Source organism: Schistocerca serialis, chromosome 4, assembly GCF_023864345.2.
Source record: "Schistocerca serialis cubense isolate TAMUIC-IGC-003099 chromosome 4, iqSchSeri2.2, whole genome shotgun sequence".
NCBI classification, from domain to species: Eukaryota; Metazoa; Arthropoda; class Insecta; order Orthoptera; family Acrididae; genus Schistocerca; species Schistocerca serialis.
Genome location: NC_064641.1, coordinates 632,362,607 through 632,377,939, shown reverse-complemented (window position 1 = coordinate 632,377,939; position 15,333 = coordinate 632,362,607). Strand labels below are relative to the sequence as shown.

Below are 15,333 nucleotides of genomic sequence, written 5' to 3'. Positions count from 1 at the left end.
ATATAATTGTAAATAGAAATAGCTACATCCAAAACTGCCAAAGAATCACAACAGATCTCATATCCAAATAAGTACAATTAAATATAATTGTACGTGTGGTGTCACCGCCAGACACCACACTTGCTAGGTGGTAGCCTTTAAATCGGCCGCGGTCCATTAGTATACGTCGGACCCGCGTGTTGCCACTATCAGTGATTGCAGACCGAGCGCCGCCACACGGCAGGTCTAGAGAGACTTCCTAGCACTCGCCCCAGTTGTACAGCCGACTTTTCTAGCGATGGTTCACTGCCTACTTACGTTCTCATTTGCCGAGACGATAGTTTAGCATAGCCTTCAGCTACGTCATTTGCTACGACCTAGCAAGGCGCCATTATCAGTTACCATTGATATTGTGAATCATGTATCGTCGAGAGCGTCGTTCATCATTAATGGATTAAAGTTAAGTATTCCACCAGCTACGTCAGTTTTTCTAAATTCTAATTTCCTTGTCCTGTTCCAGACCTCACGCCAGCCTGCGTGAGCTAATACGCGTGGATTTCGGCCTCCTTTAGTAAAACGGTATTGGCTCTCCTGCCAACCACAACAGTACGTATTACAGATCACCCAAGATGCGTAACATGAATCGACGAAACATGTCTCGCACTGAAGAATAAAGTTCGGTTGCAAGAGACGGAAATTTTCTTATCTTTATCATCAAACATAACTGAAGTTCAAAGTTCATTGGCACAAAATATTATTGAGCCCCTTTAAAGAGAACTATCGTCGATTCGGAGTCTTGTCCTCCTCAGTGAAAGCGTGAGTCGGCGCATGGCAACGTAGAACCAAATAACTTTGGCTACGCGACTATAAACATTGATATATATCCCTTGCTTCACACGGGAATGATACAAAACACGAAATCAGTACAAAATACACTCCGCCATACACTGCACGGTGTTTGCGTAGAATATTTCGTTCGTTTCAAGCAGCAGTACTAACGACAGCGTCATCTTCAGGTCACGTCGCGAGTACTACGCTAGGAAGCTTATGTAGGCTTATCAGCTTTGTAGTACCCGCTGCCAGCTTACTTAACTTACACTTAGCCCATGTACTTAATATTACAACATCGCATATCTTGCTCTTTTCATATTTTTTAAAAATTAAAAACCGAGACGAAACCTGTTTTACTCACTGTTTTATAATCCTCATTCGGTGGTAACAGAAATAAAGTATTGTCCGTTGTAAAACCTGTGCGCTGAGTTTTAGCGAGGATAGAAAAGCTGCCACCTTTTTCTCCTTCGAAGCCAATTGCTGGGTTACGAAAGATTTCTTCGGCAGAAGCTTTCGTCATAGCTACCTGTAGCTGGAACACCAGTTCCTTACCTGGGTTAACATCGATCACGAATGTAGATTTCCTGAGAGTCGTCAGTTCGGTAGATTTCGTAATCTAATTTGTCAGCTTTTTCACCAAGAGCTGCTCACCTGAACTGGTTGTTACACTAATTGCGCTGCTTTGCTTTTATATTTTTCTGCTGTCAGTGTTACGATTTATTGTCAGGCAGGCGTCGACACAATACAGATAGTGCTCGCAGTGAATTCACTGGGCAAGTAAATAGGGCAGATCATTAGTGACGGATATGAAGTAACGACGGATATGAAGTAACGAAATTGCGATATTACCACGCTGGGATATAGGGGAAGCACGGAAGAAGTATATCAGGATGGTCAAACTTGTGCGTAGACGCCGCTCCCCCTTAGTAAAGTGCCTTGATTACGACGTCAAAAAAGAGAGAGAGAGAGAGAGAGAGAGAGGGGGGGGGGGAGGGGTGGAGGAGGAGGAGGAGGGGGAGGAGAGAGGCACGAGAAGACCGGTAGGTTTGATCAACGCAAGAGTATTAGGGAGACGCTTTGTGAACTCAAATAGGAATCCCTGGACGGAAGGCAACGTTCTTTTCGCAAAACACTACTGAAAAAATTTAGAGAAGTTGCATTTGTGTTTGACTGCAAAACGATTCTACTGCCGCTAAGGTATATTTTGCGTAACGACTACGAAGACAGGGAAATTAGAGTTCGTATGGAGGCATATAGACAGTCTTCTTCCCTGACTCTATTTGCAAGTGGAACAGGAAAGAAAATTAATTGTAGTGGTAGAAGGTACACTCCATTAAGCACCACAAGGTGACCTGCGGACAGCATACGTAGAGGTAGTTATAGATGTGGATGTAATTCCAGAACTGAATTAATTTTTACAACATTCAGTTTCCTGGGTCTCAAGTAATGATGTGTAACGAACTGTAAGTATAAGGTATTTAATTGAAAAGTAACTTATTCTCTAATATGCCTCTCATACAATTTCCACTAGTCCGAGCATATGACTTTGGTTCAATAGACATTTTCTATGGTTTTAATTTTTTTACCCTCTCAATGTTAAAAAACAACAAAGTTTATGTTAAACTATACCCAGTCAGATTAAAACTGCGTCCCAGACGGAGATTCTATCTCGGAACTTTTGCTTTTCACGGGCAAGTGCTCATCGACTGAAATGCCCGCCAGGACTCGCGACCCATCTTCCCCACTTCCCCTTATATCGCCCTACTAACTTACAAGCATCAGAAGTTCTCCTGCATGACTTGTCGGTCTAGCACAACCGAAAGAAAGGATAGTACGAAGAACTGGCTTAGCCACGGCGTAGGCGATTCTTTCCAGAATGAATCTTCCATACTGCATCGGAGTGTGGGCTGATTAAGATATCCTTGAAGATTAAGACTGTATGCCGGAGGGAGACTCGAACTTCTGTGTAGTCTGGAGGGCTGGAGAGAGGAACTGGCGGAAGTAAGGCTGTGAGGGTGCGTCGCGACTCGTACTGGATAGGTCGGTCGGGGAACATTTGTTTGCAAAAGGTAAACGTTTCGAGCTCGGATATCGGTCTGGGCAACAGTTTTAATCTGCCATGAAGTTTCAAAGCCTTTAATGCAGAGTGCAAAATACACTCTAAAAGAAGTATGTTGTTGATGAAGATTGCGGAAGGAATCAAGCTCTACTTTTATCGTGGTTTCTGTAAATCATTCTATACCAATGAAGGTGTGGCCCGTGTGCAAGAAGATACAGCTGATTTTCTTCCCTGTCCTCATGCATGTTCGTACTTCGTCTCTAACTACCTCGTCTTCGACAGGATGTTAAACCTTTGCTTTTGTAGCTGCCCGACGCCATTATTTTCCATGGAAATAATACCCCTTGTTTGCACGTCGAGCGGCAAAAGCAAATAAAACGGTATTTTGAGTAAAAGATCTATTGGGAGCACTGTAAAATAAAAATCTTCAACGACGAATAAGAATTCCAAATAAAGCCGCGTCATCCTGTGTTCTGGCAGTATTCTTATGAACGTGGTAACTAATGTCTTACCACTGGGGCATAGATGTAGAATTAATGTCGGAGCAGAGGATGATTATTGAATTGAGCATTTTATCAAAAACAAATGACGTTATGTCACTAGACCTTTGCGACATTAAGATATGAAATCCAATGAAAGTCACAGATGCTGAAACCTGTAGCAGGCTGTATCGCAAAAATTGGAAATAATGCCTAAAACTGTGATCTGAAAGTCAGACGATCCTCACCATGTTAGGTGTTTCTCGTTGAGGAGGAGAAGAGGAGGAGATTAGTGTTTAACGTCCCGTCGACAACGAGGTCATTAGAGACGGAGCGCAAGCTCGGGTGAGGGAAGGATTTCAAGAGAATTCTGATTGTAGTTAAAATTATCTTGTAAAAAGATCATTGCCAGTATAAGGAAACATGCTCACTTAGGTTGTTACATACCAAAAAAATTTCCCTTTCATCAGGTATCAGCGGCCTTAAAAAGTATTTTGTTCCATTGAAAAGACAGTAGTTACTTCTACCATGACAGTAAAAACGGTTTGCATATCATCCACATGTCAAAAAAGAAATTTTTGTGTGCTATCATTTGCCTAAAAGTCGTTTTGATATCCTAAAACCTTTACGAAATTTGATAGATATTGTGAATGAATTATTCTTGCTGTAATGCAGTGCAAGCGAGCGGCAGAGAGCGTACCACATAAAATACAGTTTCTCGAGGTTGGAGAATGATATAATCCTCCCCCCAAACGTAAAGAGAAATTCAATATTAGCAACATTTCACACACAGCAATGTATAACCTTATGTGCACCAAACATAAACTCATGGCTACTACTATTTTTTACCGCGAATCATCCGAATTTTGTACAGTGATTACCTAATTTCCAAATATCATAGTAATTAGCTGACCTATGAGGCTGTACGTAACGAAAGAATCAAAAATTTTTTGCAAATAGTTTCTGAATGATCGTTTGAGAAAGATTAGAGCAGCCAACCTGCACATGCCTCCAATGTGCAGTTTAGCGTGTTGGCCACCTGCCATGCTGAAGTGGGTAAAAAATGTTTTTTTCATTCTGGCTAGGCAGGTGGCGTCTGTCCGCCGCCGTTGGTGGAGCCACCCGGCTGCCACTGTGTGTTGACCCAGTATAACACTGGGATGTTCTCCGTGCTGTTTCGTGTCGCCCAAGCTGGCAGCCACTGCACAGGTAACCCACTTTCCTTGTGTGCACAACCGTTAAGGTGAGTGTTGCGCTACAAAGTTTCTGAATAAAGAAAAGCTGCAAGTGGATGTATGCGAGAACTTTTGTGTTGCTTTTCAGAGGCCGACACTCTTTCTACAGGACTTGGTAGTGCACGCAGCCTACGGCCTTGGCGCAGTGGTAACACCGGTTCCCATCAGATAACTGATGTTAAGCGCTCTTGGGCGTGGCTAGCACTTGGATGGGTCACCGTCCGGGTTGGCTGTGGCAAGTGGAGAGGACTCAGCCTTTGTGACGCTAGTGGAGGAGTGACTTGACTGAGAAGTAGTGATACCTGTTACGAAAACTGACAACGACCGGAAGAGTAGTGTGCCTGCCCCTCTGTATCCGCATCCAGTATGCCTAAGGGCTGAAAATAACACGACAGGCGGTTGGTACCATTGGGCCTTTAAGGCCTGTTAGAATGGTGTTTGTTTTTGTTTTTGATAGCACACACGGTTCGCGAATAAACTACCTCAGGGCAGGAGTGTAATGAACGTCCAAAGAATTGTGATTAAATGCGGTTTTTTTTGTACTGACTATCTCTTTATTGCAAAATGTTATTAGTCAATATCGAATCTTGAGTTGTTCTGGAGAAGGCGTTTGGATTAACTGTAGGCACTGGTGCTGAAACGCAAATGCGTGTGGAAACTTACCTTCAAGTCCAGCGAAAGCTTCAGGATCGATGTGAGTGATTTGGTTGCCATCCAATTCCAGTGAGTTCAGCAGCGTCAGGTGGGAGAAGACGCGACCCGGCACCTCCTTCAGCATGTTGTGCGCCAAGCCCAGAGAGTCCAGACTCCTCAGCCCTGCAAGCAGAATGGAGAAACTAAGATAAACATATCTTCTGGCCTCATTAATGTGGTCCGTCAGTACTGGTGGACACTTCACCATTGACAATTAAGTTTGGAGGGATACTGTTTACAACGAGTAGCTATTCAGAGCAGTTTTATTTTGATTATAGCAAAGATCAGTTATACACTTGTGTGTATCTAAATTGCGACCCTAAAAATAATATTGCTGTTGTGATCTGCAGTCCGAAAATTTGTATGATGGAACTATCCAGGGTAATATACCTCAACATTCCAAAAAAGTTTCTAGACTGGATTAATAAAAAATAGAGAAACGTTAAGATAGCTATAATGTTTTGGGTGTTCGACATAGTCTCACTTGCCCTCCTCCACTCCACACGCACAGAAACTTCATACAACCATGTGAAACTGTCAGATTTGTGCAATTCGCTCCACACACTGATTTAAATATCGTCTATGTCGTCAAAATGTTCTCCTTTCATATGAATTTTTGCACTTTTTCGTTTTTTAGTCGTTTGTACTGATTACACCAAAATCACTCGTGACGTCTTTTTTTCAGAAAAGAACTGTCCGCGTATTGCATCACAATCAAGTCACAGGAAAAATCCACTCGTCGCTGTTTGATAAATAGGCAAGTGTGCAGGACAAATATTGCCCACGTTTTTCTATTCTTCAAAACGTTCTGGAGAATTTCTTGAACATTTGTTTTAGAGATGTTGCTCCATGGCGATTTTTGATACCATAACGTTGACAAATTAGCCACATGTTCACACTTCTCACTCCCAACTGAATGTTCATACACACAACTTCTGTTTTATTAGTTTAAGCTGCCACCGTACTTATTACGCTGACATCATTTATACACTAGGAATAAACTCAGTCTACGAACTTTTCGGACACACATCTATTACAAGCTACGTCTATTTGAAACTGCTTACTGTAGCCAAACTCGGTCTTCCTCTGCAATTTTTATCCCTCCAGAACTTTCCTCCATTACCAAATTGAAGATTCCTTGATGCTTCAAGATGTGTTATATCAACTAATCCCTTCTTTTAGTTAAGTTATACGAGGGTTTGTTTTCAATCTCCCATCACTTTTGAAAAAAAAAAGGAAGATAAGAAATATTTTATTTGCAACGTTCAGCTACACCTTGCAGCTGCTTCTTTACATAGTCGTCATTTCGACACAGACATATGTCGTAGCATCATACCAGCTACCCAATACCTTCGTCATAGCCGCCTGTGCTTTCCGACAATTCCTTTGCTGGTCTACTGCTGGTCTACAGCTCGTTGTCTGTGCCAAAATGCTGTCCTCAAAGCCAATGGCTCATGTGAGCGAAGAGATGAAAGTCAAAGGGAGTCAACTACGGTGGGTTATCAAATACTTCCCATCGAAAACGGTGCAGCAGCGTCGTTGTTGCTTGCACCGGCAGTGTGCGAAGGACAACTGTCATGAAGAAGGAAACACGTGACGGTCATGTTATGTGGGCTGCATGAAATTAGGCGGAATCCCTCAGCAGGCACTTCATACTTGATGGAAGGCTCTATTGTTCTTAGCATCTCTACATGTACACTGTCCACTCATAACTCAAAAGTGCCATGTTACGCGATCGATGGGCGTACTAGAGACACTGTACAACACATCTGCACAAAGCTTCATAACATTTTTACTGTGGTTTTAATTCTGCGATCGATCGGAGGTTGACAAGAAATAGTCTTCATAAGCAAAATTCTTTTATTCGCAATTAGATTTAGTACTTTCTAAATAGTTATCTGATCTACCTGTCTCATCTTCAATGTTTGAAGAAGTTCGACATTTCAAAAGCTTCTATTCTCTTCTGTTCTGAGTTGTTCATCGTTCACATTTCACTTCCTTACGAGGGTACAGTATACACAAATACGTCCAGAAATGACTTACTAACAGTTAAACTTATGTTATAGTAGTAAGTTCACATATTTCCGTTTCTCAAAAATGTTTGTCTTATTGTCTACCTTATATACACTGCCCACCTCGGCCTTCGTCAGTAATTTTGCTGTCCAAATAGCAGAACACTTTAGGGGACTCATTTTCTGTGCGTGCGTGTTTTGACGTTTCTTTGATCTCCTGTCTGCCTGTCTGTGCATTTTAAAAGGTCAGTTCACATATCTGACCCGTAATGAGTAACTAGGTAATGTGTGATTCCCAGCAGTTGAGTCAACAGGTAAGGCATGCATGTACACGCTGGTAACAGCAAGACAAAGGAAGGGGTAACTGCTGGATATGCCACTTTCCAGATCGCCAATAGGCCCTTAGGCCCTCCCGTCTGGACTTTGAGAGGTGTCACCTGAGGTGTGACCAGTCAAAATGGCTCTGAGCACTATGGGACTCAACTGCTGAGGTCATTAGTCCCCTAGAACTTAGAACTAGTTAATCCTAACTAACCTAAGGACATCACAAACATCCATGCCCGAGGCAGGATTCGAACCTGCGACCGTTGCGGTCTTGCGATTCCAGACTGCAGCGCCTTTAACCGCACGGCCACTTCGGCCGGCGACCAGTCACTTAAGGCGAGTTACTATTCCAGTCTCAGGAACTCCCAGAGGAAATAATCGCATCATCGGCAATAGGAGGGGATCGAATCACAATGACCACCTAACCAATTCTCTCAGCCTTGTCTAACAAACGGAAAGAAATAACGAAATAATATCTTTTCAATCAGCACCTTGCTAATCAGTGTTACGCGTGGAGGAAGGTAAGAGTTTTGTTAAGGTAAGTCTATACATCATTCAGTAAAATGTGGACGCAACTGCAAGTTCAGTGAAGTAATTATGTCGCCTACGAAATGGAACTTTCCTAATCGGGACAGTAAGTGCGCTCCAGGCCCAAAATCCTTTAGAAGCTACACTCACTTAGGAATACCCGCTTCGAATAGAAGCCCATCGCATACTGAAATACTCACTCGGTTTTGTTACCACTTGGCTGCTTGATGGGCGGACCAAGGGGCGAATCTAAGAATATCTGTATGATTAGAGCGTAACAGCAATCAATAAAGTTACGAAGGGCGTAGACAACGAATTTACATACTCTATTTCTCACATTCGATCGAGTGGGGCAGCAGAATGTGTAAACTGCGATAGAGAGCGAGACTGCACGCCCATTTCCCCAGTTGCATTAACTCCACAGGAGACCACGCCGCTTTGTCGTGAGAATGCCCTGTGTATCTCGATAAGCGGGATATTCAGGAGATCTGAGTGAGAACGAGGGTTTCACTTACTGTTGCCGAGCAGATATTTGTCATACGGAAGCATCCATGACACCGTCCGTCAGTTAGGCACTGTCTTGGCCGCATCACGACTATAACAGGATATGGCCAAACAGTTCTTAGATCATGAGCTCAGCATCACAATTTTAAAATCCCTCAACACGTATTGGAACATAATCCATCTGATTCTGAATCGCGTATTCAAACGTATACAAAACCAGACGTTCCAAAGCTGCCAAGGAAGTCGCCAATAACGAAACTACTATCTGCTATTCTTTAATACAGCCATTCTTTGATGGAATGTATGCAGCATCAGGTTTCTTAGGGTAGAACTGCAGCTGCTAGTAAGTTCAGAATCCCCCACACTTTTTCGCAATACATCACGACCTTCCTCCAGGAGAGGGAGCTATGCCTCACGGGTGTGTAACGAGGCTCATCCGAGACAACGTCCATAGCCAGATCATGCCATTGAAATATTCGGCTGTAAGCTCCTGCTGTCCATATTTGACTTCCCAGAATTATATTTCCGCTTTACGAAAACCACAGACCCCCGTCGCTCGTCCTTACGAGGGCTGATATACTAGAGCTTATCGCCCATCTCACAACACCTTTTCGTGGTGCTCGGTCACTGAAACGACCACCATTCCATCTGGGACTCTTCTAGAGCGTACGTAGCGGGCCTGCCCCTATCAGGCATTCTGGACCAGCTTAATATCGCTACCAACAACACAGGCGAACCTACATTTCTTTAAGATTCTGAATATTTGCTGTCGCACCCGCCTCTCTCTTTCTGCAGCTCACAGCTTGCTCACCGTCTAGAGTTGTCTATTGTGCAATCACACTTTCGAGCAACCATGTCTGATGCGTAATTCACGTGGTGAAGCACGTACAATCCATGCGTAAAACGACTTGGCAGCCTTGTAAAACTGACTGGAAGCTTTGCTCTGCATTAGTGACCTTTTACAAACAACAATTACGCAGCAGTTACGCCCAGGTCGAATACATTACGAAAGTGATCCTCTCAGCCACTGAACGTTCCACTTCCCGAACATTTTCCCTCATGTGACAAACCCCAGACCCATGGTGGACACAGTGTAATGTCCCCACAGAAAATACTCTCTACCACGCACCAATTAATCGTTGTCAATCAAACCATCCACATTCATTCACTTTGGAAAAGTATCTGATCTGATTTTCTCGTAACATATGCGGCGACAGCTCGACGACACCAAAGTATTTTCTAGTGCGTTTATTCTTTGAAATAACAGAGATGTATATATGCATTCTCCTTGGTTGTTGGCGTGTTAACTAGGGCAGCTTCTGGGAGTATCTGTTGAGGGATTGACGTGTTTCTGAGAGATAAATATTTTGCTTTTCTTCTCGCTAAAGCGAGCCAATTAACATTTGTGCCGCTAGCGGTTTGTTTGAAGAGAAAGAGACTGTAAACGGAAAATAATTAAGACGTGGAATCGCCGGAGATCTGGACATGTAATGGAGATGGATTGAATACACAATTTCCTTCATAAATAAGGTTTGTGACTTTTTTGTTCTGGAGTGAATGAACGAATGAGTTTTTTCTGAATCATTTGATGATCACGTTGGCCCAGTAATTAGTGGGGAAGTTTCAGCTGTGTGGAAGAGAGCCTGCAATCACTGAGTCTGTGTTAAATCGTCCATAAAGGCTTCGTACACATCTGGAATTCGCAATCTTTCGTAAAAGGAACAAATTGTCCACACGATTGATTCTCCCGACTGAATGCAGTGTTTAACAGTGTTAAAATAGCACGCAATTCCTGCATGCAGACGTCCTCTCTGCATCTCTGAGCGCCATCCAACGATGGGGACCTGTGTAAAATAACAACAGATGGGCGCAGAAAGCCGTAGAATTATTAGAGGTAACAAAAGAGCCTCTTGGGTTTCATTCGTCAATCCTTTTAATTGTTTTACTGCTCCTTCTGTCTATTTGGAAAAATGTCTATCATCCAATACCCAGTAATGAGTGGAGCGTTAAGACCTCTGTGAAGTGCACGCCCATGGTCCTGGAGATTTCATCATGATTCACTATAATATCGTTTGCAAAACGAAGTGTAGGAGTCAGCTTCACGTGGATGAAGAAGTTTTCAGTGGCTGACCTACAGTTCGTATTGCGGGGACAAAGGTGGACAAACTAGTCAGGAATGGAATTTTCATAGCAACCATTCAGGCATTGACTTTCATCGAAATCGAGAAACAACAGGAAACGTAAATGCTGATGAGCGAACGAGAATCTGGTGTATCATCCTCCAGAATGGGAGTCCAGTGTACTAACCACTACGCTGCTTCGCTCGTTACATGTTCACTGAGTATTTGTGTAATGTGGATGACTATAATGAGTGTTGCAGTATTTGAAATGTTGGGGATACGTATGAAACTGAAAGGAAACGAAATGAATTTATCTGTATTTTCGTTAACCACAGACAGGATCTCAAAATGCTAATATCGCCACCCTAGGGACTACGAACAATACTGTCCTGCAGCTAGCTCCATGTAAGACTGCAGAGAGGTTTGGAATTGAGCTCAGAACGTTAGAACACAAGCTAACGACCAGAAATTTTCCTCAAATATTTTTCAAGTTTCTAAATTGAGGCTCTCAGCGGATTTAGTATCACTTGGTTTGTGGATAACCAATACAGCATCTTGATAATCTAGCGGTATGTACACGTGGTAAGTGTAATTCAGTCATTATCAACAAAAATTTATCTCGCTACATTCACTCAAAATATCTTCGAACAGTATCAAAATCTTCCTGAAGGCTACGAACAAGCAGTAACATTTGTATTCTTACAATGTGTTTTCCCCTCTCAGCTTACGCACTTTCCTCACAGCATTTCCAATTCAGCGAACAGACCTGGAGCAAGCTTGTGCGATAGGTCTTAAGGCCGCCAGGGAATTTAATCTTACCTGCTTGTGCCGAATCTCCGTCCTCTGAAATTGCATTCAACTTCGGAAATAAGACGAAGTCCACAGAGACCAGGCCGCTAGAATTGGTAGGCTGATGAGATACTTTCTGCCTCGTGCCGGTCGCGAAAGCTGTGGATCGGCAAAGCCCGAAAATCGTGTTTTGAATATTTAGTTGCAGTTGTGACGAGGAGAATGGAATGTGTATTTATACTGTTTCCTACTTCAATATACGAGTCATTATTGTAAACTCATGTACTTAATATGCATATTAATACTGCTCCTGTGTGACTTGCTAAGGTCATTTTACTGCTACTTGCAGGAATCAACCATCACCTACATCTACATGGATACTCTGCAAATCACATTTAAGTGCCTGGCAGAGGGTTCATCGGACCACCTTCGCAATTCTCTATTATTCCAATTTCGTATAGCGCGCGGAAAGAATGAACACCTGTATCTTTCCGTATGAGCTCTGAATTTCCTTATTTATCGCGGTGATCGTTCCCCCCTATGTAGGTCGGTATCAACAATATATTTTCGCATTCGGAGGAGAAAGTTGGTGATTCGAATTTCGTGACAAGATTCCGTCGCAACGAAAAACGCCTTTATTTTAATGATTTCCAGCCCAAATCCTGTATCATTTCTGTCACACTCTCTCCCATATTTCGCGATAATACAAAACGTGCTGCCTTTCTTTGAACTTTTTCGATGTACTCCGTCAGTTCTATCTGGTAAACATCCCACACCGCGCAGCAGTATTCTACATCTACATCTACATCTACATTGATACTCCGCAAGCCACCCAACGGTGTGTGGCGGAGGGCACTTTACGTGCCACTGTCATTACCTCCCTTTCCTGTTCCAGTCGCGTATGGTTCGCGGGAAGAACGACTGTCTGAAAGCCTCCGTGCGCGCTCTAATCTCTCTAATTTTACATTCGTGATCTCCTCGGGAGGTATAAGTAGGAGGAAGCAATATATTCGATGCCTCATCCAGAAACGCACCCTCTCGAAACCTGGCGAGCAAGCTACACCGCGATGCAGAGCGCCTCTCTTGCAGAGTCTGGCACTTGAGTTTATTAAACATCTCCGTAACGCTATCACGGTTACCAAATAACCCTGTGACGAAACGCGCCGCTCTTCTTTGGATCTTCTCTATCTCCTCCGTCAGACCGATCTGGTACGGATCCCACACTGATGAGCAATACTCAAGTATAGGTCGAACGAGTGTTTTGTAAGCCACCTCCTTTGTTGATGGACTACATTTTCTAAGCACTCTCCCAATGAATCTCAACCTGGTACCCGCCTTACCAACAATTAATTTTATATGATCATTCCACTTCAAATCGTTCCGCACGCATACTCCCAGATATTTTACAGAAGTAACTGCTACCAGTGTTTGTTCCGCTATCATATAATCATACAATAAAGGATCCTTCTTTCTATGTATTCGCAATACATTACATTTGTCTATGTTAAGGGTCAGTTGCCACTCCCTGCACCAAGTGCCTATCCGCTGCAGATCTTCCTGCATTTCGCTGCAATTTTCTAATGCTGCAACTTCTCTGTATACTACAGCATCATCCGCGAAAAGCCGCATGGAACTTCCGACACTATCTACTAAGTCATTTATATATATTGTGAAAAGCAATGGTCCCATAACACTCCCCTGTGGCACGCCAGAGGTTACTTTAACGTCTGTAGACGTCTCTCCATTGATAACAACATGCTGTGTTCTGTTTGCTAAAAACTCTTCAATCCAGCCACACAGCTGGTCTGATATTCCGTAGGCTCTTACTTTGTTTATCAGGCGACAGTGCGGAACTGTATTGAACGCCTTCCGGAAGTCAAGAAAAATAGCATCTACCTGGGAGCCTGTATCTAATATTTTCTGGGTCTCATGAACAAATAAGGCGAGTTGGGTCTCACACGATCGCTGTTTCCGGAATCCATGTTGATTCCTACATAGTAGATTCTGGGTTTCCAGAAATGACATGATACGCGAGCAAAAAACATGTTCTAAAATTCTACAAGAGATCGACGTAAGAGATATAGGTCTATAGTTTTGCGCATCTGCTCGACGACCCTTCTTGAGCACTGGGACTATCTGTGCTCTTTTCCAATCATTTGGAACCCTCCGTTCCTCTAGAGACTTGCGGTACACGGCTGTTAGAAGGGGGGCAAGTTCTTTCGCGTACTCTGTGTAGAATCGAATTGGTATCCCGTCAGGTCCAGTGGACTTCCCTCTATTGAGTGATTCCAGTTGCTTTTCTATTCCTTGGACACTTATTTCGATGTCAGCCATTTTTTCGTTTGTGCGAGGATTTAGAGAAGGAACTGCAGTGCGGTCTTCCTCTGTGAAACAGCTTTGGAAAAAGGTGTTTAGTATTTCAGCTTTACGCGTGTCATCCTCTGTTTCAATGCCATCATCAACCCGTAGTGTCTGGATATGCTGTTTCGAGTCACTTACTGATTTAACGTAAGACCAGAACTTCCTAGGATTTTCTGTCAAGTCGGTACATAGAATTTCACTTTCGAATTCAATGAACGCTTCACGCATAGCCCTCCTTACGCTAACTTTGACATCGTTTAGCTTCTGTTTGTCTGAGAGGTTTTGGCTGCGTTTAAACTTGGAGTGGAGCTCTCTTTGCTTTCGCAGTAGTTTCCTAACTTTGTTGTTGTACCACGGTGGGTTTTTCCCGTCCCTCACAGTTTTACTCGGCACGTACCTGTCTAAAACGCATTTTACGATTGCCTTGAACTTTTTCCATAAACACTCAACATTGTCAGTGTCGGAACAGAAATTTTCGTTTTGATCTGTTAGGTATTCTGAAAGAGGACGGACAAGATTAGTGTAGGCAGTCTCCTTAATAAATCTATTACATTTTCTAAGTGTCCTGCCAATAAAACGCAGTCTTTGTTTAGCATTCCCGACAACATTTTCTACGTGTTCCTTCCAATTTAAGTTGTTCGTAATTGTAATACGTAGGTATTTAGTTGAATTTAGATTAGACTGATTTATCGTGTAACCGAGTTGCTTTTAACACTCGCACTTTTCGTTATTTAGGGTCAACTTCCACTTTTCGCACCCTTCTAATATTTCTTCTAAGGCGTTTCGCAGTTTGTTTTGATCTTCTGATGACTTTATTAGTCGATAAACGACAGCGTCATCTGCAAACAACCGAAGACGGCTGCTCAGATTGTCTCTCAAATCGTTTATATAGATAAGTAATAGCAAAGCGCCTATAACACTACCTTGGGGAACACCAGAAATCACTTCCATTTTACTGAATGACTTTCGGTCAATTACTACGACTGTGACCTCTCTGACGGGAAATCACAACTCCTGTCACATAACTGAGATGATATTCCATAAGCACGCAATTTCACTACGAGCCACTTGTGTGGTACAGTGTGAAAAGCCTTTCGGAAATCCAGAAATACGGAATGAAAACAATGTTGTGGGAAATTGTTTGCTTTTATTTTAAAATCTTTGTTGTTGATCGATGGTGCGTAACGTAGCTCATGGGACTATCAACCACATGATATAAACCTGATTCCCATATTCTCATTAAATGCAAATCATCTCAGGATCATCTGTGTGTGGTTTTCACATCTTTTCTGCAGTTAAGATAAAGGATGAGAATCATTGTATTAAATGATGGTTTCATAACAAAAACAGTATGCTAAACACGTCTATACTCACGATATCCGGGAAGACTGTGTTGGAAGCACGCTAAGAATTGGCGAG

General features: G+C 42.8%; 1 protein-coding gene across 2 annotated transcripts in view; it reads right to left on the bottom strand.

Moving 5' to 3' along the window:
- Positions 1-15,333, bottom strand: part of LOC126475466 (slit homolog 2 protein) — a 643,465-nt gene that overhangs the window by 290,817 nt on the left and 337,315 nt on the right. For both annotated transcript variants that reach the window (XM_050103348.1, XM_050103349.1), the window contains one exon: positions 5,247-5,399. In XM_050103348.1, coding sequence (XP_049959305.1) covers positions 5,247-5,399 — 153 coding nt within the window. The remainder of the gene's footprint in view (positions 1-5,246; positions 5,400-15,333) is intronic.